The 25,597-nt window shown below is 39.2% G+C and overlaps 1 protein-coding gene across 5 annotated transcripts in view; it reads right to left on the reverse strand.

Annotated features, from left to right (window-relative positions):
* The window catches only part of INPP4B (inositol polyphosphate-4-phosphatase type II B), a 270,218-nt gene that overhangs the window by 131,678 nt on the left and 112,943 nt on the right, over positions 1 to 25,597 (reverse strand). For all 5 annotated transcript variants that reach the window (XM_070757759.1, XM_070757756.1, XM_070757758.1 and 2 more), the window contains 5 exons: positions 19,718 to 19,836; positions 18,827 to 18,943; positions 10,406 to 10,456; positions 6,653 to 6,732; positions 1,958 to 2,069 (listed from right to left, as the gene is read on the reverse strand). In XM_070757759.1, the coding sequence (XP_070613860.1) occupies positions 1,958 to 2,069; positions 6,653 to 6,732; positions 10,406 to 10,456; positions 18,827 to 18,943; positions 19,718 to 19,836 (479 nt within the window). The remainder of the gene's footprint in view (positions 1 to 1,957; positions 2,070 to 6,652; positions 6,733 to 10,405; positions 10,457 to 18,826; positions 18,944 to 19,717; positions 19,837 to 25,597) is intronic.

Here is a 25,597-nt window from a genome sequence, read left to right on the forward strand (position 1 = left end):
AGAAAAACTATGATATTTATTCACAGAGATGCTTAAGAATTATTGTTATTCCTTTGGCCTATAGCCGTGATGGCAAACCTATGGCACATGTGCCAAAGGTGGCATGCAGAGACCTGCCCTGTGGCACGCAAGCTGTCACCCCAGCTAAGTTATTATAATAATAATAATAATAATAATAATAATAATAATAATAATAATAATTTATTAGATTTGTATGCCACCCGTCTCCGAAGACTCGGGGCGGCTCACAATAACAAAAACAATATAATAGTAATACAAATCTAATGTTTAAAAAAGTATATATAAAACCCCAACAATTAAAACCACACAACACATGCATACCAAACATAAAATATAAAAGCCTGGGGGAGGTGTCTCAATTCCCCCATGCCTGGCGATAAAGATGGGTCTTGAGTAATTTGCAAAAGACAAGGAGGGTGGGGGCCGTTCTAATCTCCGGGGGGAGTTGATTCCAGAGAGCCGGGGCCGCCACAGAGAAGGCTCTTTCCCTGGGTCCTGCCAAACGACATTGTTTTGTCGACGGGACCCGGAGAAGGCCAACTCTGTGGGACCTAATCGGCCACTGGGATTCGTGCAGTAGAAGGCGGTTCCGGAAGTTCCATGCATGCACGCGTACCTCCCACTCAGTGAAGGGCTACCAAAATTTTTACTACCACGCTGTGGGCGTGGCTTGTGCAGGATGCTCTGCATTTACTTTCAACATCTTCCAATGCAAATTGGATGCTCTGGGGTGGAGCTCCATTTTTGCTACACCACTGTGTTCCCCCCGTCAGGGCAGCAGCCCATCTCTGCTCTGCTCAGCTGATTTTCAGGTCTCTGCCATGGCAGGGCAGACTCTGGAGATGCTTGCACCTGTGCGGTGGCAGGGCACATATAGGAGATTATGTATGCACAGGGGTGGAGCATGCAGCTCCCTGCACACGCATTGCATTATGCGTGTGCGCATGTGCGCTTTCGGCACTTGGTGCTATAAAGTTTAGTCATCATTGGCCTATAATATCCATCAATTTTTATGTTTTTGAGCAATAGCTGGAAGCTGCACAGCACCCAGAGAAGACCAATTTCTCCCATCCCAGGAAGGAGGCAAAAACATATTATATTCATCTTGGTTTATACTGCCCAGACTCCATTCACACACACACCCTCTCTCTCCTTTCCTTTCCCTCTCTTTGGCAAACTCACCTATCATATCCAGCCTGCTGTTTGTTCCCCAAAGAAAGTCTGCTTTGAAAGTCCTTGACTAAATAAATAATCTAATTTATGTGGCCTAGAGTAGATCAATGTGTTAGGCTTGTAGCGATGACTTCTCTAATTAAACTGTCTCAAAATAAATTGGCTTAAAGTAGCAAAAAGAAACATATTTGCACCCATTGAGAACTTATTGTGTCAATGCAGGAATTTTAATGTAACGATTGAGAAAAGTAACTAGCTGTAACTTGCCATGATGTCTGTCAATCACAGTAATGCACCTTAAAACAATTCTTTCCTAAAATAGCAAAGGCTAGAATACTAATTCTTAAGATTGAGGATTAAAATGCCCTCCTTTTTTTCATAGCTCTATTCTTTGTATAAGAAAAATGATGTAGTATTTCAAAATATGTGAGGTTAGGATGAGCCAAAATGACAGCAGAAGAAAAAAAGAGGTTACCATACATTCATCAATAACATGCCTTTTTATTAACAACAAGAACAAAAACAAATCTTTAAAATGATCTGCTCCATTTCTATGTTAAATAGAAGTAAGGAGAAATAGGATAAGAGCCCAATTTATATTAACCTAATTACATTTCATTTGTTTTAAAGTTGTTTTCTTTTAATAATACAGTGTATGTTAAAATTCTATACCAGACAACAGCTTTGGATACACGTTTTTCATATAGGTTTCTGAAATAACTGATAATTCTAATTTAATTTATGAACAGACCAGGATTTTTACCTTTTGCTCTTTTCCATCAGTTATGATCTGATTCGATTCCCCATCTTCAGTTTTCCCCATGTTTATAAATCTGACATCTATTGTGCCGAATGTCTTCCCACCATCTAAACTCCTGAATAATGATATGGAAAATACAAGGGAACTTTATTTACCTCCCTCACAGCCGTTTTAGTAACTCAATGATTTTCATTAAAAGCTATTAAGTACAACATGCCGTCTTGTAGCCATCGTCACATATGGTGGGATTGTTCTTTATTTCTAGTGGATCCTGACATTTAAGCAAACAGTACATCAATCATCACGTTTACAATCTGAAATGCTGGAACATATATTTATTATTTGTTTTCCAGAACAATAAACCTATATGCAAAATATACACAGAGAGTTAAAACACATACTGTCCTCAAATATTGACTACCATGGCCAATGCAACAAGTATGAAATCTCTTTTGTTAGCTTATGATGTGTTGTTCCCAATCTGCATTGGCAAGACTGTTTCCCTGTTTTCACAGGATATTACATTCAAGGAAAAGAAATTACAGTTCTGTATGCTGTGACGTACAGTAATGGCTAAATTGTAGAAAAGTGTAATGGCTAAATTGTAGAAAAGTTTGATGGCTAATAGTAGCAGTACCATAGAATTATGATAATTTAATCAAGAATGTAATGTGACAAATTTGTTCAGTTATCTGTATTCTATGAAAAGTTATAGTCAAATAACTAGAAAAAGGAAGCACACCTTGTTAAGGTTGATATTAGATAGCTTTCCTTCATCTGATTATAGCCAATGAACAAGAGTGTTTAGAGAGCCAATCAAGTGTCATCTTGTTTTGCTAATGAGCCAATCAGAACACAGTAGAGTTAGTTATTGATGTAATGTATTGAAGCCGAGAGGAGGACATTTGTCAGTGTGTTATATGATAGCTATCAATTTGGTTGTTGTTTTTCTGTGTGTTCTTTCATTTATTGAGCTTGTAAAACATAATAAATTAAATTAATGGTGCAAAGAGTTGACTGATTGCCCAGAAAGTAATGTATAATAAGTGAAAAAGGCCACAGTTATAAAGAAATTAGAAGGAAAATTGGTGGAAAATTAACCACCATTTGCATTTCTAAGATTCTGAAGAGCTTTAAGGAGACTCAGTCACTACAAAACCACACTAGTAAAGGCAGGGAAAAGTGCACATCAGCAAATGATGATAGAAGAATTAAGAGACTGTGCCTATGTGACAGAAAAAAATCAGCTGGGTCACTGGTGAGTTCTAAATTAGTTTGGCACTGGTTCATGTGCACTGTTGCCACTACCATTCTAAGAACATGTCCAAACCCAGGGCCAACCCACCACTGATCTGGGTTTATACAAGATGAAATGAAATGTGAAGTTGAGTGCAAGAACTGTTTGGTGCCTGACTGCAGAAATTTAACCTAAAATCTAGATTTCCACGAAAAAGCTGCTATTCTAATAGCAACTCCTTCATAAAAGCTATTGTATTACATTCCTGATTAAATGATCTTTCCATTGATACATAATTTTACGATACTAACTAAAAAAAAGTGATATTGTTAGCCACCAAACCTCAAAAATACTGTACTTTTCCCAAAAGGTTTCCACAATTTTGGCCACTAATGTAGGTGGAGTCTGTGTCTTAACTCCCCACAGAAACAATAAAAAGGGCAGTAATATTAAACATGTGGAAGGAATTTATGTTATGTGAATATATTGTCCCTACCAGAAACAGGTCCGAAGTATATAGTTTACATTTTGAATGTAGTCATGGAACAGGAATTATATCTGAGCCATTCATTATGAGGATAACTACAATGTGATGAAATGGGAATATTATGGTGTTGTTTACCAGACTAGGTTTGTGACTTTTTAAAAATAAAACCAGAATTGCCAGGCTGTAGTTTCATCTTTCATAATTCCAATGAGTATAATGGATATGTAAGACAGTTGATACATGAAAAGTCATGACATTATTCACCTTCTAGAAACCTGCACAATTCTAACTATGTATAAACTGTGGTAAAACTGATAATGAATATATATAGATTGGTTGAGATGCTTTGTTTCAATATAACCTATATGCAGAAATTTCACAGTAGGGTATAAAAAGAAATATGGACAACTCCTTTGAGTTCAGATGTGGTTACGTGGTAATGTGTGCCCAAAGTTATTCTGTGACACATTTAAAAAGAACTTAGCAATTGTATCATTATTGCTTATATGCCCGAGGTACTTGTGGCACCTTTAGAAATTGTATAAATGCTTTACAATTTTGGGTCATTTTTAATATTACTCTTTAAAGTTCATTTTTAGATTCTATTTCTATCATAGACTTAGCCTGAGTTATAGAAAAAACACACAGGCATGAGCTTCAAAATATAAATCAAATATAGGGTGACATCCAGCCACTGGCATTTATGTAGCAGGAAATAAAACAATTATTTACCCATTAGGATCCTCTGAGAGAGTCTAAATGGCAGCCGTTCACCATTTTACAGGCACTATGCTGATATATAATATTGCCTCCACATTCTTAATCGAAATTCCAATGTATTTTATTGCAATTTGTCAGCGGTGGTAATTCTTTCATGGCATTCTGAACCTGAGCAACCATGAAACCTGGAATGTTTCAGGTAACGGATGGTATTGTTGGGGAAAAAAGTCTGAGAAGATGCTGCTCCCGGTGGCCCAGATGAATGGTAGAAAAAAGCTGGACATCAACACCCTTGAAAACGTCCAAAGATATTTCACCAGAAGAGCCCTTCACTCCTCCACTCGAAACAGAATACCCTACGAAAATAGACTAACAATCCTGGGTCTAGAAAGCTTAGAACTATGTCGCCTAAAACACGATTTAAGTATTGCCCACAAAATCATATGCTGCAATGTCCTACTGGTCAATGACTACTTCAGCTTCAACTGCAACAACACAACAGATTCAAACTTAATATTAACTGCTCCAAACTTGACTGTAAAAAATATGACTTTAACAATCGAGTTGTCAAAGAGTGGAACTCATTACCGGACTCAATAGTGTCAACCCCTAACCCCCAACATTTCTCCCTTAGACTATCCATGATTGACCTCTCCAGATTCCTAAGAGATCAGTGTGCCTTTCGTCCCCTGTCCAATTGTCTTTCCTTTATCTCATATATCATATATATCGTCTTCCTTTCATATATCTTCTCCTCTGTTTTTACATATTATCTTTATATATATTACTTCATGTCTATTCTCTTCCATATGTATTGTGTATTGGACAAATGAATAAATAAATAAAATAAATAAATAAAGTGCTACTCCAGAGTCCCCAGGTGAATGCCACCCTCAAGGAGAACCTAGCAACGGGCCACCTAAATCTGAGGGAGATAAGCAACATGCATAACATCTGGCAGCATCAGGGGATAAGAGATGGAATACATGACTTTCCCTCTAGTTCAAGAACTCAAAACACCAAGCAGAAACAAAGGCATCCTGTGTAACTTCTTGCCTTTTGTTATGTTATGTTTCTGAACTTGATTGCCTGTGGTGATATCAAGCTCTGTTTAAGAACCATTACTGCCCAGCAGTTGTTTGTTCTGAGCAACTGCTCCATTTAGCCAATACTCTGTTCATTTACTTCCTGAAAACTTTGTTTCTTTTTCACATGCTTTAGTTGATGGTCTTGCTTGTTCTTGTCCTTGGGACAAGGATTTGAATTATGTCTATAACTACTCTGTCTGTATTCCTTCAGATTCTGACTACCAGCAATAGCTCTTAAGGACTTGGGAACTGTTTGAGATGTGCGTGTAAATACTTTTGGGACATGCGTGCCCTTATTTGCATTTGCTATTCCTAGTAAAATATTTGCCCATTATGCCTCCGTATGTGCATACGCTTGATCTGACACAGAGCCTGTATTTCCAATTTTAAATTTCTTTGAGAAACAGTATTCAAGATCTTCATATTTAAACTATAGATCAGTATTTCAAAGTCAAATGTCACTTCTTTTGAGTATCCCTTTCTTAACACTTAACGATGTACCCTTTCTTAACACTTATTTATGTAATAATTTATTATATGCACACACAAATAAATAACAAACCTCTTCTTCCAAAATTTGATTTGTCCATGACAGGAGGAATGATTTGAAGTATACAGGTAGGAGAAATATACCTTAATTTCCTTGCAGTCATGCTTTCTGTACATTTACTGTCACTGGGAGGGCAATAGGCTCAGTAGCAGATCAGTTATAACTTTGCACACAGGAGTTTGAAGCTTTTACCACTATGTTTCAAAAAGTTTCAAAACAAAATAATTTTGTTTCAAAAAGGTTCAAAGTAAAGTTTGCTCAATATATTCATTTCTCATTGCTTGCTACAGGATTGTAGCGTTGTGTGCGTGAGCATTTATTTATGTTTCCAGTTGAAGTTTGCACATACTATTTATTTAAATCAATCACATTTCAAAAACAAAACAAAACCAGATAGTATTATTGCACATGATTTGTTTACCTAAAAAGATAAAAGGATAATTCAAGTATACAGCAAAGAGAAATAGAACAAGCAATCTCCCTATGGGACTGAACAAAATCCTCCAGCATATCACGTAAAATTTGCATTAATTTTAAATAAAAGATAGAAAAGCACCAGTCATCTGATGATGCTTTTCTTAATTTGTCAAGATATGTAATTAACAGGATGACCTACCTGAGGCTAAGAGTCAACTGCTGCTCTGCTGACTTTACCAACTCGCCTACTTGAAAAGTAGAACAACCCAGGAAACTTCGCTAAAACCAAAGAAAATATTAGATAAAGAAAGATTCACAAAACACCAGGATTGTATGAGATGTACAAAACACAGAGTTTCTCAAATTGTAATGGCTTCTCCTTCAGCCAGAAACAAATACTTGATAACCTTGATGGCAAAAGATAAATATTAAGTAGCAAACGGAGCATTTTTTCACCAATGAATGTTTTCACAGAGCAATGATGCTATTCTTGATAATTAGTTAAACTGGAACAGGAATTTCTTTTTCACTAAAAACAAAAGCAATTGACAACTTGAAAAATTGCATGCTGAAACTATAAAGCTATAAGAGAAGATATCTTTTTAGGTCTACAGTGTTCCCTCGATTTTCACGGGGGATGCGTTCTGAGACCGATCGCGAAAGTTGAATTTCCGCAAAGTAGAGATACGGAAGTAAATACACTATTTTGGGCTATGAACAGTATCACAAGCCTTCCCTTAACACTTTAAACCCCTAAATTGCAATTTTCCATTCCCTTAGCAACCATTCAGATTATTACTCACCATGTTTATTAATTAAAGTTTATTAAAAAAAATATTTATTAAAGGCAGACGAAAGTTTGGCGATGACATGATGTCATCGGGTGGGAAAAACCGTGGTATAGGGAAAAAACCCGCAAAGTATTTTTTAATTAATATTTTTGAAAAATCGTGGTATAGACTTTCCGCGAAGTTCGAACCCGCGAAAATCGAGGGAACACTGTACTTATTTTGATATCACATTTGAGGTTAACCGTGAAGATGTCTGCTGCTGTCATTCATTAGTCAGGCTTGCTGGCAGTATAGGTTATTTGCCAAGTATGGACATATTTATTTTCCAGAGGTATTTCTGCATATTTATTTATTTTTAAGAGTCAGTGTTGACTCCCTGTGGCTACCTGGACTAGTCCTTCCAATTTTCTTGGCAAGATTTTTCAGAAGTAATTTGCCCTTGCCGTTTCCTGGGCCTGAGAGATGGTGACTGAACCAAGGTCATCCAGCTTACTGCACCTAAGGCGGGACTAGAACATCTGGTCTCTCTTGTTTCTGGCCTGGTGCCTTAACCACTACATCACCCTGTGTCTTGTATATAGAATATGGTATATAGAACAGAATATAAATATATAGAAAATAGAATGTGGTATTAAGGGAATGAATGCTACATTTATTAATTCAACACACTATATGGATCATTTGTTTCCTCTCTCTTTTTATTGTAGATGCAAGCAAATGTATTTATCCAACTTTATTGATCACACTTATTTTGTTGTGCAGTTTGCTTTATTTCTTCGGTCAATTACAATCAGCATGAAAAAATAAAAAAATAAAAGACAACAATCTGGATAGACAGGGAGAATTGGGTGCAATTATATATTGGCAACTACAAAATAAATCAAATATGGTATACCCTGCATAACTCTAATACAATTATAATGTATTTATTTACCTAGCACTAATAAATCGAATATAATATGAAGTTTCAGTAAATAAAACTTTATTAATTTACTAATCTATATAAACAAAAATATAAGTATCCATTTGTTCATGACCTCAAATCTCTGAAACCTCTTACCAATTGCTTTGAAATGTTGACACAGCTTTGTATTCAATTACATGCATTATTATATACCAAAATTATATGGATGTCACACCTGACACAGGTAAAAACTGGTGAAAAACATAGGAGCCATGTTTTGATTGGCTGGTGCAAAAAACATAGAAGCTCCGTTTTCATTGGCTGGTAAAAAAACATAGGAGACACTGGTGATAATCTCAACCAATGAGAATGCTCCGTTTATATGGAGAAACAGGGAGTTGCCTAGCATGGAGACTGGTGACAAACATAGGAGACACATTTTGATTGGCTGCTGAAAAAAGGATAGGAACCGTTTTTTTATTGTCTGGTGATAATTACAGCCAATGAGAATGGTCCGTTTAGGGGACGATGGCCATGGCCTTACAAAGGAGTGAGATCTAAAAAGGAGGGAGACCCCATTTACGCTCGCAACAACTGATCCATTTAACGCATGCCAATTGGTGCACATTGAAAGTGACGGTTAAACGGTTTGTCTAATCGAATACTTAGTTCAACCACGCACCTCTCATGCAGCAAGCAGGTGGCTGGGAACCAACAACCCTGTGAGGTAGGCCACTCTTATCTTTTTTTGCAGATGGGTTGGGCCAGTCTCTTAAAGCAGCGGGGGACAGGGAGGGAGAGAGAGAGAGAGAGAGATGGCCAAATGTCACCCTGCTCTCTAATGTTAATCCCTTCCAACTCTGTTCTTCTGAATAAATTGAGCAGGCTGTTGGACTAGAATACCTCCAAGATCCCTTCCAGTTCTTATTCTGAATAAAAACTGAGCAGGGGGTTTGACTAGAAGACCTCCAAGGTTCCTTCCAATTCTGTTATTCTTAATAAAAATTGATCAGAAGATTGCACTTTGAGACCTCCAAGGTTGAGCCAGAGCAATGCATGGCTGGGTTAGTAAATAAAACGTTACAAATTAAAATACAGTGTTCCCTCAATTTTCGCGGGGAATATGTTCCGAGACCACCCGCGAAAGTCAAATTTCTGCGAAGTAGAGATGCGGAAGTAAATACACTATTTTTGGCTACGAACAGTATCCCAAGCCTTCCCTTAACACTTTAAACCCCTAAATTACAAATTCCCATTCCCTTAGCAGCCATTTAGATTATTACTCACCATGTTTATTTACTAAAGTTTATTTTAAAAAATGTTTTTTAAAGGCAGACAAAAGTTTGGCAATGACATATGACGTCATCGGGCGGGAAAAACCGTGGTATAGGGCAAAAAACCGCGAAGTATTTTTTAATTAATATTTTTGAAAAACTGTGGTATAGACGTTTTGCGAAGTTCGAACCCGCGAAAATCGAGGGAACACTGTATAGGTCCTTTAAAAGTTGCTAAAAATAGTAATAACTGAGCAAAAAGTTGATAATATTGATCAATGTTATTATTGCCACAGATCAGGATTACAAATAAAAGCAATAACAAATAAAACAGTCAAAATAATATATCACAATTGGTGATGAATTATCAGACAAACAGGGTTTGAAACAACTTACGGTAGCTAATTCTAACATAATTAAGCTGAAAATTATAAACAATAGATGCACAGACTTTTTAACATGGTAAAACTATTACATTGAAAAAAATATTAAGTGGATGGTTATTGGTTATCTGAATGAATGAGGCTTAGGTATATACTCATGACATTGTAAAGAGGATTGCAAAAAATAATCCAACACAATTATAAAGTACAGAAAGTACAGATGCTGATAATTATCAAATTAATATGACCGTTCATAGAACGATCTTCGATATGGTATTCAATATAGACAATTTTGACAAGCGTGATTAACAAATGTAATGCAATGAAAAATAAAATGTCACTTGGGATTGAACTAGATAGAAAGTAAAGGAATAGAAAGGGAAATGTCAATTTTAAGGATAGGACTGTTGCAGAGTCTCTATTACTTCCTACTATAACAACATACAAACAAAAGTACCTAGAAAGTGCTATGGTTGTTTATTCAATTCTTGAATATTTTGCACAAAAGTTTGCGAATAACTAATCACCACAACTTTAACATCATTTTAGCATTACCTGTTTTAATGTAAATATACAGACATATACCAACAATTAACCTACCCCACTGTCTGTCCTCGGATCTTTGTTTTCTGCCAGGATGCTACTCCGAACCTAGACAAATCAATTGACAAATCAACAAATAATTTAATTTAAAGTTATTATTTGAGAAACTAAATTAGAGACAATTTAGTTAATGAAAGTAATTTAACCTTAGAATTTTTTTTCTCCCTGAAAAACAAAAAAAAGATACACTAATAAAAAGGAAAAGCTGAATACTGTAGAATAATTTGAAAAATTAAATTAGAACACATGGCAACTCCAAATCTCAACTAGCAAACGCTCTGTCCTACACATTGGGAAGAAGAATCTGAACTCCAAATACGAACTGAATAATCAAATTATCACAGATAATCCCCACTCGGTTAAAGACCTTGGTATACTAATAACAAAAGATTTAAGTGCCAAAGCCCACTGCAACAATATAGCCAAGAAGGCTTCAAGAGTTGTAAACCTAATCCTACGTAGCTTCTGCTCTGGCAATCTCACACTACTTACAAAACTTTTGCCAGACCCATCCTCGAATACAGCTCATCTGTTTGGAACCCATATCGCATCTCAGACATTAACACCCTTGAAAATGTCCAAAGATACTTCACCAGAAGAGCCCTTCACTCCTCCACTCGAAATAGAATACCCTACGAGACTAGACTTTCAATCCTGGGCCTAGTAAGTTTAGAACTAAGATGCCTTAAACAAGATCTAAGTATTGCCCACAAGATCATATGCTGCAACGTCCTGCCTGTCGGCGACTACTTCAGCTTCAACCACAGCAACACAAGAGCACACAACAGATTTAAACTTAATATTAACCGCTCCAAACTTGACTGTAAAAAATATAACTTCAGTAACCGAGTTGTCGAAGCGTGGAACTCATCCCCAAACCCCCAACACTTTACCCTTAGATTATCTACGGTTGGCCTATCCAGATTCCTAAGAGGTCAGTAAGGGGCGAGTACAAGTGCACTAGAGTGCCTTCCGTCCCCTGTCCTATTGCTCTCCAATATCTCCTATACCTTTCTTCTATTCCTATATCTCTTCTTCTATTCTTTCATTGATATGTTCTATTACTATACCTTCTTTTCTATTATTTCTTAGGATATATTTTACTATGAGTATCTCCTCTATAACCTTCATCATGTGTTTTACTATGTGTATATAGATGTATACCCACTAAAACCCTCATTGTGTATTGGACTAACTAACTAACTAACTAACTAACTAACTAACTAACTAACTAACTAACTAATTTCTATCTGACCTCTTGTCAACTTCACCAAAGCATCTTAAATTTAGCACAACCTTCCCAGATATTTCAATAATGTGGTTATAAACCAAATCTTTACTGTAACCCAGGAACAGCAGTCATAACAAACAGTTGATAGTTATAGAGCAACAAGACAAGCAATGCAATGCATAACTTGTATTTCCTCTATATTCACACCCAGCAATCTTTTCCTGCATTACAACAGAATTCATGCCTTCCATTTCTTGTATGAGCCTTACTGGCTCTTGCATATTTACAGTATAATCTCCACATTTCTGCTCTGAGACTCTCTTACAGGATCTTGAGAGCTGCATATGAGCTAGCTCACTATAATCACTGACTCCTTGTGTTTGCTACTGAAACCAGCTCTAAATTCCTAAATATTTTTAATCACTTCACATTTTTTTCAGTGACAGAAGCATATTTTAAACCCTCTTTTGGAATTTATTCACAAAGAAGCATTTCAAGTGTAGATCCATTCGGATTTGAAAAACTTCGGTTTTCTACTTCTGTTAATCTTGGCAGGGAATCAGACTACACATTGAACCACCTATAATAGTATAGCTATAGTTAAAATGCTATATAAAACTCATTTAATGTTGGGTTCATGGAGTCAATGGTTAAAGAATTGGGACACATTTTCTTCTTTCAGGACCAGAAATTCCTCTAAGTGGATATGACAATCACTTTAATATTAATAATTATTCCTTTCTTGTGTTTTCCCTGCTTTTCTCTGTTGCATGTTGTCTAAGACTGAGCCTCTTTTGCAGCAATTACTGTCTCAATGCAGCATGGCATGGACACTATTAGCCTGTGGCACTGTTGAGGTGCTATGGAAGACCAGGATGCTTCAATAGCAGCCTTCAGCTCTTCTTCATTGCTCCGTGTCATGTCTCTCATCTTTCTCTTGGCAATGCCCCATAGATTTTCTATGGGGTTTAGGTCAGGCGAGTTTGCTGACCAATCAAGGACAGTAATCTCACCATCATTGAAGCAATTATTGCTGCTTTGGCAGTGTGGGCAGGTGACAAGTCCTGCTGGAAAATTTAAGTCACCATCCCCATAAAGCTCGTATGTAGATGGAAGCACGCAGTGCTCCAAAATCTCCCGGTAGATGGCTGCATTGACCCTGGACTTAATGAAGCGCAGATGACATGGCTCTCCAAATCAACACAGACTGTGGAAACTTCACACTGGACCTCAAGCATCTTGCAGTGTGTGCCTCTCCAGTCTTCCTCCATACCCTGGGTCCTTGGTTTCCAAATGAGATGCAAAGGTTTCCACAGTGTGTTTTGATTTGGGGAGCCATGTCATCTGGGGTTTTCATGAGCTGCACCCCATAATCATCACAATTATGACAAATCATGGCTTGAACTATCTTGCCTTGCCTGTTATGAATATCTCTCGTGTATTAAGTTTCACCTTTTAAGTTACATTACTGAAATAAATGAACATTTGCACGATATTCTAATTTTTCAAGTTTCTCCTGTATATGCTGTTCAGTAGATACAAGAAGACAATAAGAAACATAGAAACATAGAAGACTGACGGCAGAAAAAGACCTCATGGTCCATCTAGTCTGCCCTTATACTATTTCCTGTATTTTTATCTTAGAATGGATCTATGTTTATCCCAGGCATGTTTAAATTCAGTTACTGTGGATTTACCAACCACATCTGCTGGATGTTTGTTCCAAGGATCTACTACTCTTTCAGTGAAATAATATTTTCTCATGTTGCTTTTGATCTTTCCCCCAACTAACTTCAGATTGTGTCCCCTTGTTCTTGTGTTCACTTTCCTATTAAAAACACTTCCCTCCTGAACCTTATTTAACCCTTTAACATATTTAAATGTTTCGATCATGTCCCCCCTTTTCCTTCTGTCCTCCAGACTATACAGATTGAGTTCATTAAGTCTTTCCTGATACGTTTTACGCTTAAGACCTTCCACCATTCTTGTAGCCCGTCTTTGGACCCATTCAATTTTGTCAACATCTTTTTGTAGGTGAGGTCTCCAGAACTGAACACAGTATTCCAAGTGTGGTCTCACCAGCGCTCTATATAGCGGGATCACAATCTCCCTCTTCCTGCTTGTTATACCTCTAGCTATGCAGCCAAGCATCCTACTTGCTTTTCCTACCGCCCGACCACACTGCTCACCCATTTTGAGACTGTCAGAAATCACAAAAATCTTTCCTATTTTATTTCAGCATCAGCTTCTAGAACAGACCAAGGATGTACAGTGGTCCCTTGACTTTTGTGGGTCCAACTTTCGCGGAAAGGCTATACCATGGGTTTTCAAAAAAAAATTATTAAAAAAATACTCCACGGGTTTTTTTGAACAAAAAGAGTTTTTCTGTGGCTGCCTGATGTACAATACTGTGGGTTTTAACTCTCCTCCTCCTCCCCCACCCCAGTCATCCTGCTTCTTTAAATAAAAGCTCCACTTCCGTCCCAGCCTCCCGATCCCTCCCCTTTAATTCTCAGAGCGTTAGTACGCTCCACTTGAACCTGAGCCTTACTGCCGCCCGCTGCTGAGCCTTACTGCCGCCCTCTTCTTCCCCCACCCACCTAAGCCGTATCCCTTAGTGGTAGCGTCCGACCTCCCAGTTGATCGGCCTGGAATCCCAGTTTCGAGTCCTGGCCTGGATCCCTCTTGCCTTCAGCTTCCTTTTCTCCTGCCCTGGCCCTGAGAACCGGTGCTGCCGCCGCCACCATGGCACACACCAGCAGCAAATGCAGCAAAGCCCCAAGCTTGCCGCCCCGCTATCCCTGTGGGTTCTGGGGGTAAGTAAAACCAAGAATGGAGGAGGGAGGAGTAGGAAGGAAGGAAGGGAGGGAGCATCTCCACTTTGCGGAAATTTGACTTTTGCGGGCAGTTTTGGAAAGTATCTCCCGTGAAAGTCAAGGGACCACTGTAGTTTTTAAAAAAAGAATAGATGATAACAACAAAAAATATACGCAGCCTATCCAGTAATTCTCTTTGTCAATGTCTGAGCAATTTTTCAACAGCTGCAATTTATATGTCAAACATGCTTTTACATTACATATATATTTATATCATCACAGTAACCTTTTGACCAAATTGAATGCAACAAATGTATTGGAAAAATATTAACATTTGTCATTTGAGTTTAAGTGTCTTTCTTCGTAATAGTACAAATTGAAATGCAGTAGAAAATTGCTCCTTCATATAACTACAGGCTGTTTTCTACTACAACCGTGCCCTGAGAGCTACTTTTCATAGCAAATGGAATGAGCATAACAAAGTCTATTGCCATGTCGCTGTCTTTGATGTACATTGCACAAAGAAGCTTTTTACAGATCCCCTGTTGCAGAAATATTTGATCCATAATATATCAGGAAAAAGACAAATACTGTGCAGAAAAAGGCACACAGTTTCTAGTAAAACACATTAATCTAGGGAGACAATATAGGTAACAATGCTTCCTCTTGAATTGTAGAATGGGATGATGGAAATTATTACTAAAACAAAGCAAACATGATAATTTTAAAAAATTGAATCTACATGAGATGGGCACATGATCAACCCTCTTCTCCTTATATTTTGTGAATACAAGATTCATTTATTTTGAAGCTTACTGCTTAGTAAACCATTTATAAACCATGACTCTTGATAAGCCAAGAGGCGGCCCCGGCCCTCTGCAACCAACTCCCCCCAGAGATTAGAATTGCTCCCACCCTCCTTGCCTTTCGTAAGCTTCTTAAAACCCACCTCTGCCGCCAGGCATGGGGGAACTGAGATACTCTTTCCCCCTAGGCCTTTACAATTTTATGCATGGTATGTCTGTATGTATGTTTGGTTTTAACTGTTTTAATATTGGATTGTCATATGCTGTTTTACTATTGTTGTTAGCCGCCCTGAGTCTACGGAGAGGGCCAGCATACTAATCCAATCCAATCCAATCCAATCAAAATATACTGTATTTTTTGCTCCATAAGATGCACTCCCCTTCCCCCCCCCCAAAAGTGCCAGTCCTTTAGTGAATAGCAGACAGATGGCGGTGGTGGGGTCCTTTTACAGTACTGAACCCCGCCTCTTTTGTTTTTGTCATCAGCTGCCTCTTCTGTCTCTTTTCCGCAGTACAGGAATCAATAGACAGAGCTGGCATATGAGAGGACACCTATCTGTGGTCCTCTCAGGCTCTGCCTGATATTTTTGTTCTTGTTTTCCCTCCTCTAAAACTTGGTGCCTCTTATGGTGCGTCTTATGGAGCAAAAAATACGGTAGTTGGTATCTAAGTAATTGCAAACTTGAGAGCATCTGGGAATTTGAAACTAAGAAAAATAATTTCACATATTATTTCATGGCCTAGTAACATGCAGTATTGCAATATGGTGCACCAGTTGCGGCCCTATTTGGACCGGGAGTCACTGCTCACAGTCACCTCGAGGCTCGACTACTGTAACGCTCTCTACATGGGGCTACCTTTGAAAAGTGTTCGGAAACTTCAGATCGTGCAGAATGCAGCTGCGAGAGCAATCGTGGGCTTCCCCAAATATGCCCATGTTACACCAACACTCCTCAGTCTGCATTGGTTGCCGATCAGTTTCCGGTCACAATTCAAAGTGTTGGTTATGACCTATAAAGCCCTTCATGGCACCGGACCAGATTATCTCAGGGACCGCCTTCTGCTGCACGAATCCCAGTGACCAGAGGTCCCACAGAGTGGGTCTTCTCTGGGTCCCGTCAACTAAACAATGCTGCTTGGCGGAACCCAGGGGAAGAGCCTTCTCTGTGGCGGCCCCAGCCCTCTGGAACCAACTCCCCCCAGAGATTAGAATTGCCCCCACCCTCCTTGGCTTTCATAAGCTGCTTAAAACCCACTTCTGCCGCCAGGCATGGGGGAATTGAGATACTCTTTCCCCCTAGGCCTTTACAATTTTATGCATGGTATGTCTGTATGTATGTTTGGTTTTTATAATAATGGGTTTTTAATTGTTTTTAGTATTGGATTATTATTATATGCTGTCTAATTATTGCTGTTAGCCGCCCCGAGTCTCCGGAGAGGAGTGGCATACAAATCCAATAAATAAATAAATAAAATAAATAAATAATAAACATGTTCTATTTTTTTGCAACCTATCCATGTAAACTTTACTCCCCTTCATTGCCATTGGAATGCTGAGGTTGAAGTCATTGAAAATGTATGTCCCAGTCTCCCTGACATACTATTTTCCAAAATGCTTTCACAGGTTTTCTACCATATTATTCTGCTATATTATAATTATAGAAAATGAAGTAGATATTCATAAACCATTTCTCAAATCAGATTTTTAAAATATTTAATTCAATTCTAAAATAAAGTAAGCTTTAATATACAGTGATACCTCATCTTACAAACGCCTCGTCATACAAACTTTTCGAGATACAAACCCGGGCTTTAAGATTTTTTTGCCTCTTCTTACAAACTATTTTCACCTTACAAACGCGCCGCCGCCACTGGGATGCCCCGCCTCCAGACTTCCGTTGCCAGCGAAGCACCCGGTTTTGCGCTGCTGGGATTCCCCTGAAGCTCCCCTCCATGGGAAACCCCACCTCTGGACTTCCGTGTTTTTGTGATGCTGCAGGGGAATCCCAGCAGCGCAAAAACGGGCGCTTTGCTGGCAATGGAATTCCGGAGGTGGGGTTTCCCATGGAGGGGAGCCTCAGGGGAATCACAGCAGTGCAAAAACCAATGCTTCAGCTGGCAAAAGGGGTGAATTTTGGGCTTGCACGCATTAATCGCTTTTCCATTAACTCCTATGGGAAACATTGTTTCATCTTACAAACGTTTCACCTTAAGAACCTCGTCCCGGAACCAATTAAGTTTGTAAGACAAAGTATCACTGTACTTTAGGAAAGGACTCCGGAAAAAAATTGGTTCAGCTCCTTTTCTTGAAGCAATGGAAAATGAACAATAATACAAACATACCCTCAAGTATCAAAAGAAAAACCAGAAAGTAACAAAGTGATAGCTATAGAAAATGAATCACTAAAATTATACATCAAAGCTGAAATCTCTATGATGTAGATTCCTGCTGAGAGCAAAACAAGTTAAATGTGTCTTTTCTAAAACTTCCCAGATTAATCTTCTAAGGTAGAAGTCAACTGCATTTCATCGATTTTCTCTTCTATTCCTCAAGAATCATTTATATAAATCTAGTTTTATTTTTCTGAATTAAGTATTGTGGCTGCAATGACAACAGAAAAATGTTACCGTACAGAAAGCAATCTTTCCAAATGGAAATATAAAACCCTACAGAAAAAGGCTTATTGAACCTAACCCAATTCATATTGGTATTAGTGATTTACAAAACTATTGATGAGAATGAGAAAATAAATACAAATCTTTTTGAATTACTATGAATTAAAACCGATACATTTATCTTATTGAGACTATATATGGAATTATTATTTTAAAAATCTATTTCTTAGCTGTCTTTAAGATCCATAATCTTCTAAGGTGATTTGTAGTAAAAAATAAACAAAAGCAACAAAATTATACTAAACATAAAGAATTTAATTAAAATAAGTACTTTATGTAATACATAGAATCTTCATCAATTCTTGGTTTTATTTTTTTTTAAAAATACATTGGAATATAAAACAATAAATTATAACTCAACAGAAATACTGCTAAAATTAAGTATTGCTTATTGTTTTAAATCTTTAGAGTGTAGGGAAAAAATCCTGGAATTAACTACAATTTTGAATATAGAGTTTCAAGCAGTTCTATATAAATTCTTTACATCTTGTGCTTTAAATTGTTTTTCATAATATATTCATATTTTAAAGCATTATCAATGGGCTGCAAGAATGTAAGCCTCAATATAGGAATACCGCAGTTATATTACCTCTCATCTCTTCAAAACTGCCCTTTCAACTGACCTTTCAATGTTGCTTAAAATTCAATGATCAGAAACAGATTTCTAGGGTTTCTTTCTTTCTTTCTAGACATTTCAATTTGATCCGTTCCATATGCTAATCACCCACCTAGGCCGATGGGTTATACAAAGTATTAACTCTTTATTTTCTGAGCTAACCTGTAATAACTTCAGCAAAATGCAACATGGAAGACCAAAAAATAAAAGAATGAAAACAATAAAGAGAACCTATTAAAAAAACCTTGGCAAAAGAACTAGTAAGATACCTACTGTGTCCTGTGATTTATCTTTGACATCATAGACTGTTAGTTTTATTTTAGTCTCCTCGTAGATAGGGTAGTCTGGAGGGAACGTTACACCAGTCAGGAACAGTGGGTCTTTTGTTCCCTGCATAGCGTAAGGACATAACTCAGATTTAGCTAGGTAGCAGCTGTGTACCATCTTGCATTTAATTATGGTCAAGAGCAGAATAGATACAGAGATTTCCAAATGCAGCACTTCTATATAGGAAAAACTGATTTTGATTGCCAAAAGAGTCAAAAATGTAAAATATAACTCTCAAAATGCAAACGTTTCAAGAATCGAAACTGAAATTTGCAACAGTTAACTATTCCAAGTGATTGTGTTAGAATAAGCAGTATTTGTTTTTCTAACTAAGAGGAGCAGTTGATCCACTCATCCATTACTGAAGTAGTGTAATTCTGCACCCACTTTGTTTATGCACTGTCATAAAATGTAAAAGCATGAGAGGCATAAACTAAACCAAAAAACATTTGTGCCAGAATTATAAACAGTTTGGAACAAGAGTTAAATAAATATTTTTAAAATAAGTAGGATAATACAGTTTGGAGTGGGATCCGAGGAACTGTTTAGCTTATTTTATCAGTCCATGGAACGAAACTGTATTTTTTTACATTTTGAATGTTGCAAAACTAATTATGAAAATAGGAGAAAATCCAGAAGCAGTCCATAATATTGCATAAAATCAAACTGCTGAACAGTGAGTTAGCCTGCAATGCTGCATTCTAGCCACTGCACCATCACGGCTTTTAAATACCCCTCTGCAAAAATAATTTTATTTTTACGGAAACAGTGCAATTATTCACACTGGTTAAATGAAGAAAAGAAAGGAGATGAAAGAGAAAAGAGGAAACAAATCACCTCCACAATTTCTGTGCTTGCATAGGTTGCTTGGTTCTGTTCCCCTGGATGCACTACAGTGATCTGTACAAATGTGTTCAGTTTTCGATCCCGTGTAGGAGCCACTAAATCTTTACATGCTGGAAATGGTACAGAGGAGGAGGGAAGAGAAAGAAAAGGGGAAAACTCAATTAAAAAAACCTAAATCACAATGAACACATTGTTGTGTGAGAGCAAGTTGAACAATGTTTTGAAGCTCTAGAGACGTAAGCTTGTTTAACAGAGGAAGTCTCTTAGAAATATTCCACAGAAATAGGAAATCACATGCTGCAAATCTATTTTTTTAAATTTGGCCGAGCCATTATGCACTTCATGCAAAGATTTTCTAAGAGCTCACTTCTATTCTTGCAAATTAATACATATATGCATATAACCAACATACTGTTATGAACAGCTCAGTCACCTAGGCAAGTTGTGTGATGTGAGGAAGGGAGGGAGGGAGGGAGGGAGGGAGAAGCAGGCAGGCAGGCATTTCTTTGCCATTTCAACTACATTATGTGTAGTTTAGAAAGGAATTAAGAAACAAGGCCAAGAAATTAAGAATGAGATAAGGAAATATAGCTAAATATCATTCATAACAATTAACATTATACCGTTATACTTATGAACAATAATTTAAGAAATATTGTCCATAACAAAGTTCATTATACATTTTCAAACATCCCTAAAATTGCAAACCATTTCCATGGATTATTTAGATCAATTCACATGTTTTCTCTCTTTTTCAGAACTTCATCATGACTCTACTCAGTCTTGACTTTCTTGGTCTTCTCTTTCTCAGAATATGTATCATATATTTCTTTTAAGGTAGGATCTAATTCCCTGGTTCCCAATTCAGGGCCCATGTCCTACATGGGGGGCAATTTCATTTTTAATGGGGGCGGTTGGAGCCTTGTTTAAACCTAGTTAGGCTTCCTTTGCATGAGTAGTTCTGTTCTTAATTTAAACAATATATTTCCCATAACCTTGCACTTTTCTTGTAGAAAAACTCATTTCTCAAGGATATTTGCTGCACAAATCCCGCCCCTCTCCGTAGACTCGGGGCGGCTCACAACATATAATAAAACAATTCACAACAAATCTAATAAATTTAAAAATTTTTAAAAACCCATTATTAAACCAGACATACACACACATACCATACATAAATTGTATAGGTCCGGGGGAGGGGGCAATACCTCAATTCCCCCATGCCTGACGGCAGAGGTGAGTTTTAAGAAGTTTACGGAAGGCAAGGAGGGTGGGGGCAGTTCTAATCTCCGGGGGGAGCTGGTTCCAGAGAGTCAGGGCCGCCACAGAGAAGGCTCTTCCCCTGGGACATGCCAGACGACATTGTTTAGTCGACGGGACCCGGAGAAGGCCAACGCTGGGATTTGTGCAGCAAATATCCTTGAGAAATGAGTTTTTCTACAAGAAAAGTGCAAGGTTATGGGAAATATATTGTTTAAATTAAGAACAGTTCAGATAGACAATTTTTGAAATCTCTTTCATAAAGGAGACACACTATCTTTTTCCGTTTAACTCCTTTGCATTTCCTTAGGAAATTGCTACATTCTCTCAAAACCACTTTCTACTTGGCAATTAGAATTTAAAACTAATTTATGTCTTTAATTAATATGTTTACTCATAAAATTACCCAAATACTGAAAAGCAAAGAAGATTAATAGAAAAAATAAAGGCAATAACATTAAAGTTTTAATGGAAGGATGGGTGGTTAGCCTGTCCTTTTTCAGCAGTGACCCTTAAAATTGCTACTTTTCCCATGTAGCAATGATACTTTAAATGGCTTTTCATTCTCTGCAATGGAAAAAGTTTTAAAGTACTGCAAAACTACTTAGCTAAAATTAGCTGGTTGCCGAACATTAAAATTTTCCATTGAGATAACAGAATAGCATGGATGGCCCGCCAATGATATTTCAGGACTAGAAATTACATAAGCCTGCTTAAATATCCCAAGGCAAGTGGAAATTATACAATTATTATAAATTGTCTTTGCCAAAATAGTTTCCATCATTATCTTGCCACTTCTATATAATGCCTAGCACATTCAAACAGACTGTTGATAAACAGAAAAATTAAACAAGTAATACAAAGATTTGCCAAGTGCTGCTTGATAATAGGTTTTCATTTACAGTGATCTCTCGATTAGCGCGGGGGTTACGTTCCAAGACCTCCCGCACTAACCGATTTCCGCGTTATACTGGATGCGGAAGTAAAAACCACCATCTGCGCATGTGCGCCATTTTTTCATGGCCGCACATGCGCAGATGGTGGAGTTTGCGTGTGGGCGGCGGGGAAGACCAAGGGGAGGTTCCTTCAGCCGCCCAACAGCTGATCTGCTCCGCAGCGCGGAGCCGAAGATGGGGTTTCCCCGTTGCCGCGCTGCGGAGCGGATCAGCTGTTGGGCGGCTGAAGGAACCTTCCCTTGGTCTTCCCGCCGCCCAGGCAAAGGGGAAACCCCAAGATCACTTGCCGCTTGCCGTATTGCAGCTTGGAGCCTTGCTTCGCCTCCTTCGCTGCAATACGGCAAGCGGCAAGCTGCCTGGGCGGCGCTGGGGCCATGCGGAGCCGCTCATCTAGGGGGGCGTGGACCGGCAAGGTGCCCTCCGCTCTCTCTCTTTCTCTCCCTGTTACCGGTGTGGTATAAGAGAGAGAAAGAAAGAGAAAGGAGGGCGACTTGCCAGTCCACGCCCCCCTGGATGAGCGGCCCCGCATGGCCCCAGCGCCGGACTCCATTGTCGAACGCTGAAACCGGAAGGGGCGAGGTGGGGGGGGGAGAACGGGAGGCTCAGCATTCCGTCAGTCGCAGCGCTGGCTGTCAACTTTTCTTTTTAGCACTGGGGAGGCAAGTCAGCTCCTGCCCAGTTTTAAAAAGAAAAGTTGACAGCCAGCGCTGTGGCTGACGGAATGCTGAGCTTCCCGTTCTCTCTCCGCCCCCTCGCCCCTTCGCCCCCCTTTGTTCCTAGGAGAAGTGCTGGTGAGGAGCAGAAGGTCTGTCTTGCCTCAATCCCCAGCACTTCTCCTAGGAACACAGGGAGGCGAAGGGGCGAGGGGGGGGGGGGAGAGAAAACGGGAGGCTCAGCATTCCGTCAGTCGCAGCGCTGGCTGTCAACTTTTCTTTTTAGCACTGGGGAGGCAAGTCAGCTCCTGCCCAGTTTTAAAAAGAAAAGTTGACAGCCAGCGATTGTTCCGCTGCCGCCAGCATGGCCTGGCTGGCAGCGGAAGATGTAACGGAGCCCACGGGGGATTCGCCTTCCTCCCACCCGCAGCCGAGACTGATCGTGGGCTCCTTCGCAACCTCGGAGAGCTTCCAGGGCATGAAAGCTCACGAAAACCAGGAAGCTCTCCGAGGTTGCGAAGGAGCCCACGATCAGTCTCGGCTGCGGGCGTGAGGAAGGCGAATGCCACGGGGCTGGGCTCGGCTCCCCCCTCGGCTCCCCCCCTTACCAGCCCCGCCGCGGAAGGCTCCATTCTGTTCCCTGCCGGCCCGATTGAGCGGCCGGCGGTCTCCATTCAGGGAACCGGCACCCAGCGTCCCCACGCCGCCTCCACCTCCCGATAATGCGCCCGACCTCTGCCTCTCTCTTTCTCTCTCATATACCACGCCGGCAACAGGGAGAGAAAGAGAGAGAGAACTAGCGTGGACTTATTTTTTATTTTTTAATATTTTATTTTAATATTTTATTTTTTTAATTAATATTTTTTGAAAAACCGCGTTGCAGCGTTTCGCGCTAATCGAGGGATCACTGTATTTATTTATTTATTTATTTTATTTATTTATTCTTTGTCCAATATACAATACATATGGAAGAGAATAGACATTAAGTAATATATATAAAGATAGAAAGTAAAAAAGAAGAGAAGTAGATGGGAGGGAGAATATATATATGATATAAGAGATAGGGAGAGAATATATATGATATATATATATATATATATATATATATATATATATATATATATATATATTGTATATATATATACAGTGATCCCTCGAGTATCGCGAGGGTTACATTCCAAGACCCCTCGCGATACTCGATTTTTCGCAATATAGTGGTGCGGAAGTAAAAACACCATCTGCGCATGTGCGCCCTTTTTTTCCATGGCCGCGCATGCGCAGATGGTGTTTTTACTTCCGCACCTGGCCCAGGGAAGGTTCCTTCCGCCGCCCAGCAGCTGATCTGCTCCGCAGCGCCGAAAAGGGGAAACCCCGATCTTCGGCTCCTCGCTGCTGCCGCGCCCGCCGCTTGTCCGCCGCTTGTCCGGCCGCTGCTTGTCCGGCCGCCGCTTGTCCAGCCGCCGCTTGTCCGGCCGCCGCTTGTCCGGCCGCCGCTTGTCCGCCCGCCGCTTGTCCGCCCGCCACTTGTCCGGCCGCCGCTTGTCCGGCCGCCGCTTGTCCACCCGCCGCTTGTCCGCCCGCCACTTGTCCGCCCGCCGCTTGTCTGCCGCTTGTCCGGCCGCCGCTTGTCCGGCCGCCGCTTGTCCGGCCGCCGAACTTCCGCGTTTGGCTTCAGGACTCAGCTGGGAAGCGGCGCGGCTGTTTTAAAAGGTCGCAACCGGCATGGGGGGCTTCCCAGCACCCCTCCGAACCCGGGTTGGGGGTTCGGGGGGGTGCTGGGAAGCCCCCCAGGCCGGCTGCGACCTTTTAAAACAGCCGCGCCGCTTCCCAGCTGACTCCCAAAGCCAAACCCGGAAGTGGTTTTTTTTAAATTAATATTTTTTTTAAAATCGCGATATAGCGTTTCGCGAAGATCAAGATCGCGAAACTCGAGGGATCACTGTATGTATATATATATATATATATATATATATATATATATATATATATATATATAGAGAGAGAGAGAGAGAGAGAGAGAGAGAGAGAGAGAGAGAGAGAGAAGGAGAGAATATATATGATATATGATATAAGGAAAGGCAATTGGATAGGGGACGATAGGCACATCAGTGCACTTATATACGCCCCTTACTGGCCTCTTAGGAACCTGGAGAGGTCAATCGTGGATAGTCTAAGGGAAAAATGTTGGGGGTTGGGAGTTGACACTATTGAGTCCGGTAATGAGTTCCACGCTTTGACAACTCGATTGTTAAAGTCATATTTTTTGGAGCGGTTAATATTAAGTTTGAATCTGTTGTGTGCTCTTGTGTTGTTGCGGTTGAAGCTGAAGTAGTCGTTGACTGGATTCTTCAATGATCTCAAACCTCTATAGTCAGAACTACCAATTTTAATATGAGGTAAAGAAAACCATGCAAAGGCCTATCGGAAACATACAAGAAGCTTTTCTTCAAGCACAAATCTATGAATAAATAAACTTTCCAGGAATCTAATATTAAGATATGGTTTTTCTATAGCTGAACAAATATCATGTTCAACATGGTTCAGGTTTTTTTAAATGCTTATATTTTGACCCCTGCTCTGAAGTTTCAGTAATTTTCCTTCTGTCTGAAGTATAATAAAGATAGCTCAAAGCTTCTTAATTAGCTAACCTAGAACATCAGATAAAAAGCATTTCATAAGACGGATAAAATTGCAAAATAATCCTACTCTGCAGTCAATAGCATAGGTGAATCTTTAATGTCACATTCAGAAAAGGCTTATAGTCTCCAGCCATCTGTATACTGTATTATTTATTATTATTATTTATTAAATTTGTATAACATGTCATAATCTGTTTCACTCCCTTTTAAAGATTAAGAAACATCTGATTTGTTTGTAGTTGACTAGTGACCACAATTTTCTAGTCAGAACACAATGTTGATATTTATTTCTGCATAATAATTATATATTGTACTTCAAAAGATATTCTAGTTGTGAAACTTTCTGTGCTGGATACAATATTT

The sequence above is a fragment of the Erythrolamprus reginae genome, chromosome 7 (assembly GCF_031021105.1).
Source record: "Erythrolamprus reginae isolate rEryReg1 chromosome 7, rEryReg1.hap1, whole genome shotgun sequence".
In the NCBI taxonomy this organism is placed as follows: Eukaryota; Metazoa; Chordata; class Lepidosauria; order Squamata; family Dipsadidae; genus Erythrolamprus; species Erythrolamprus reginae.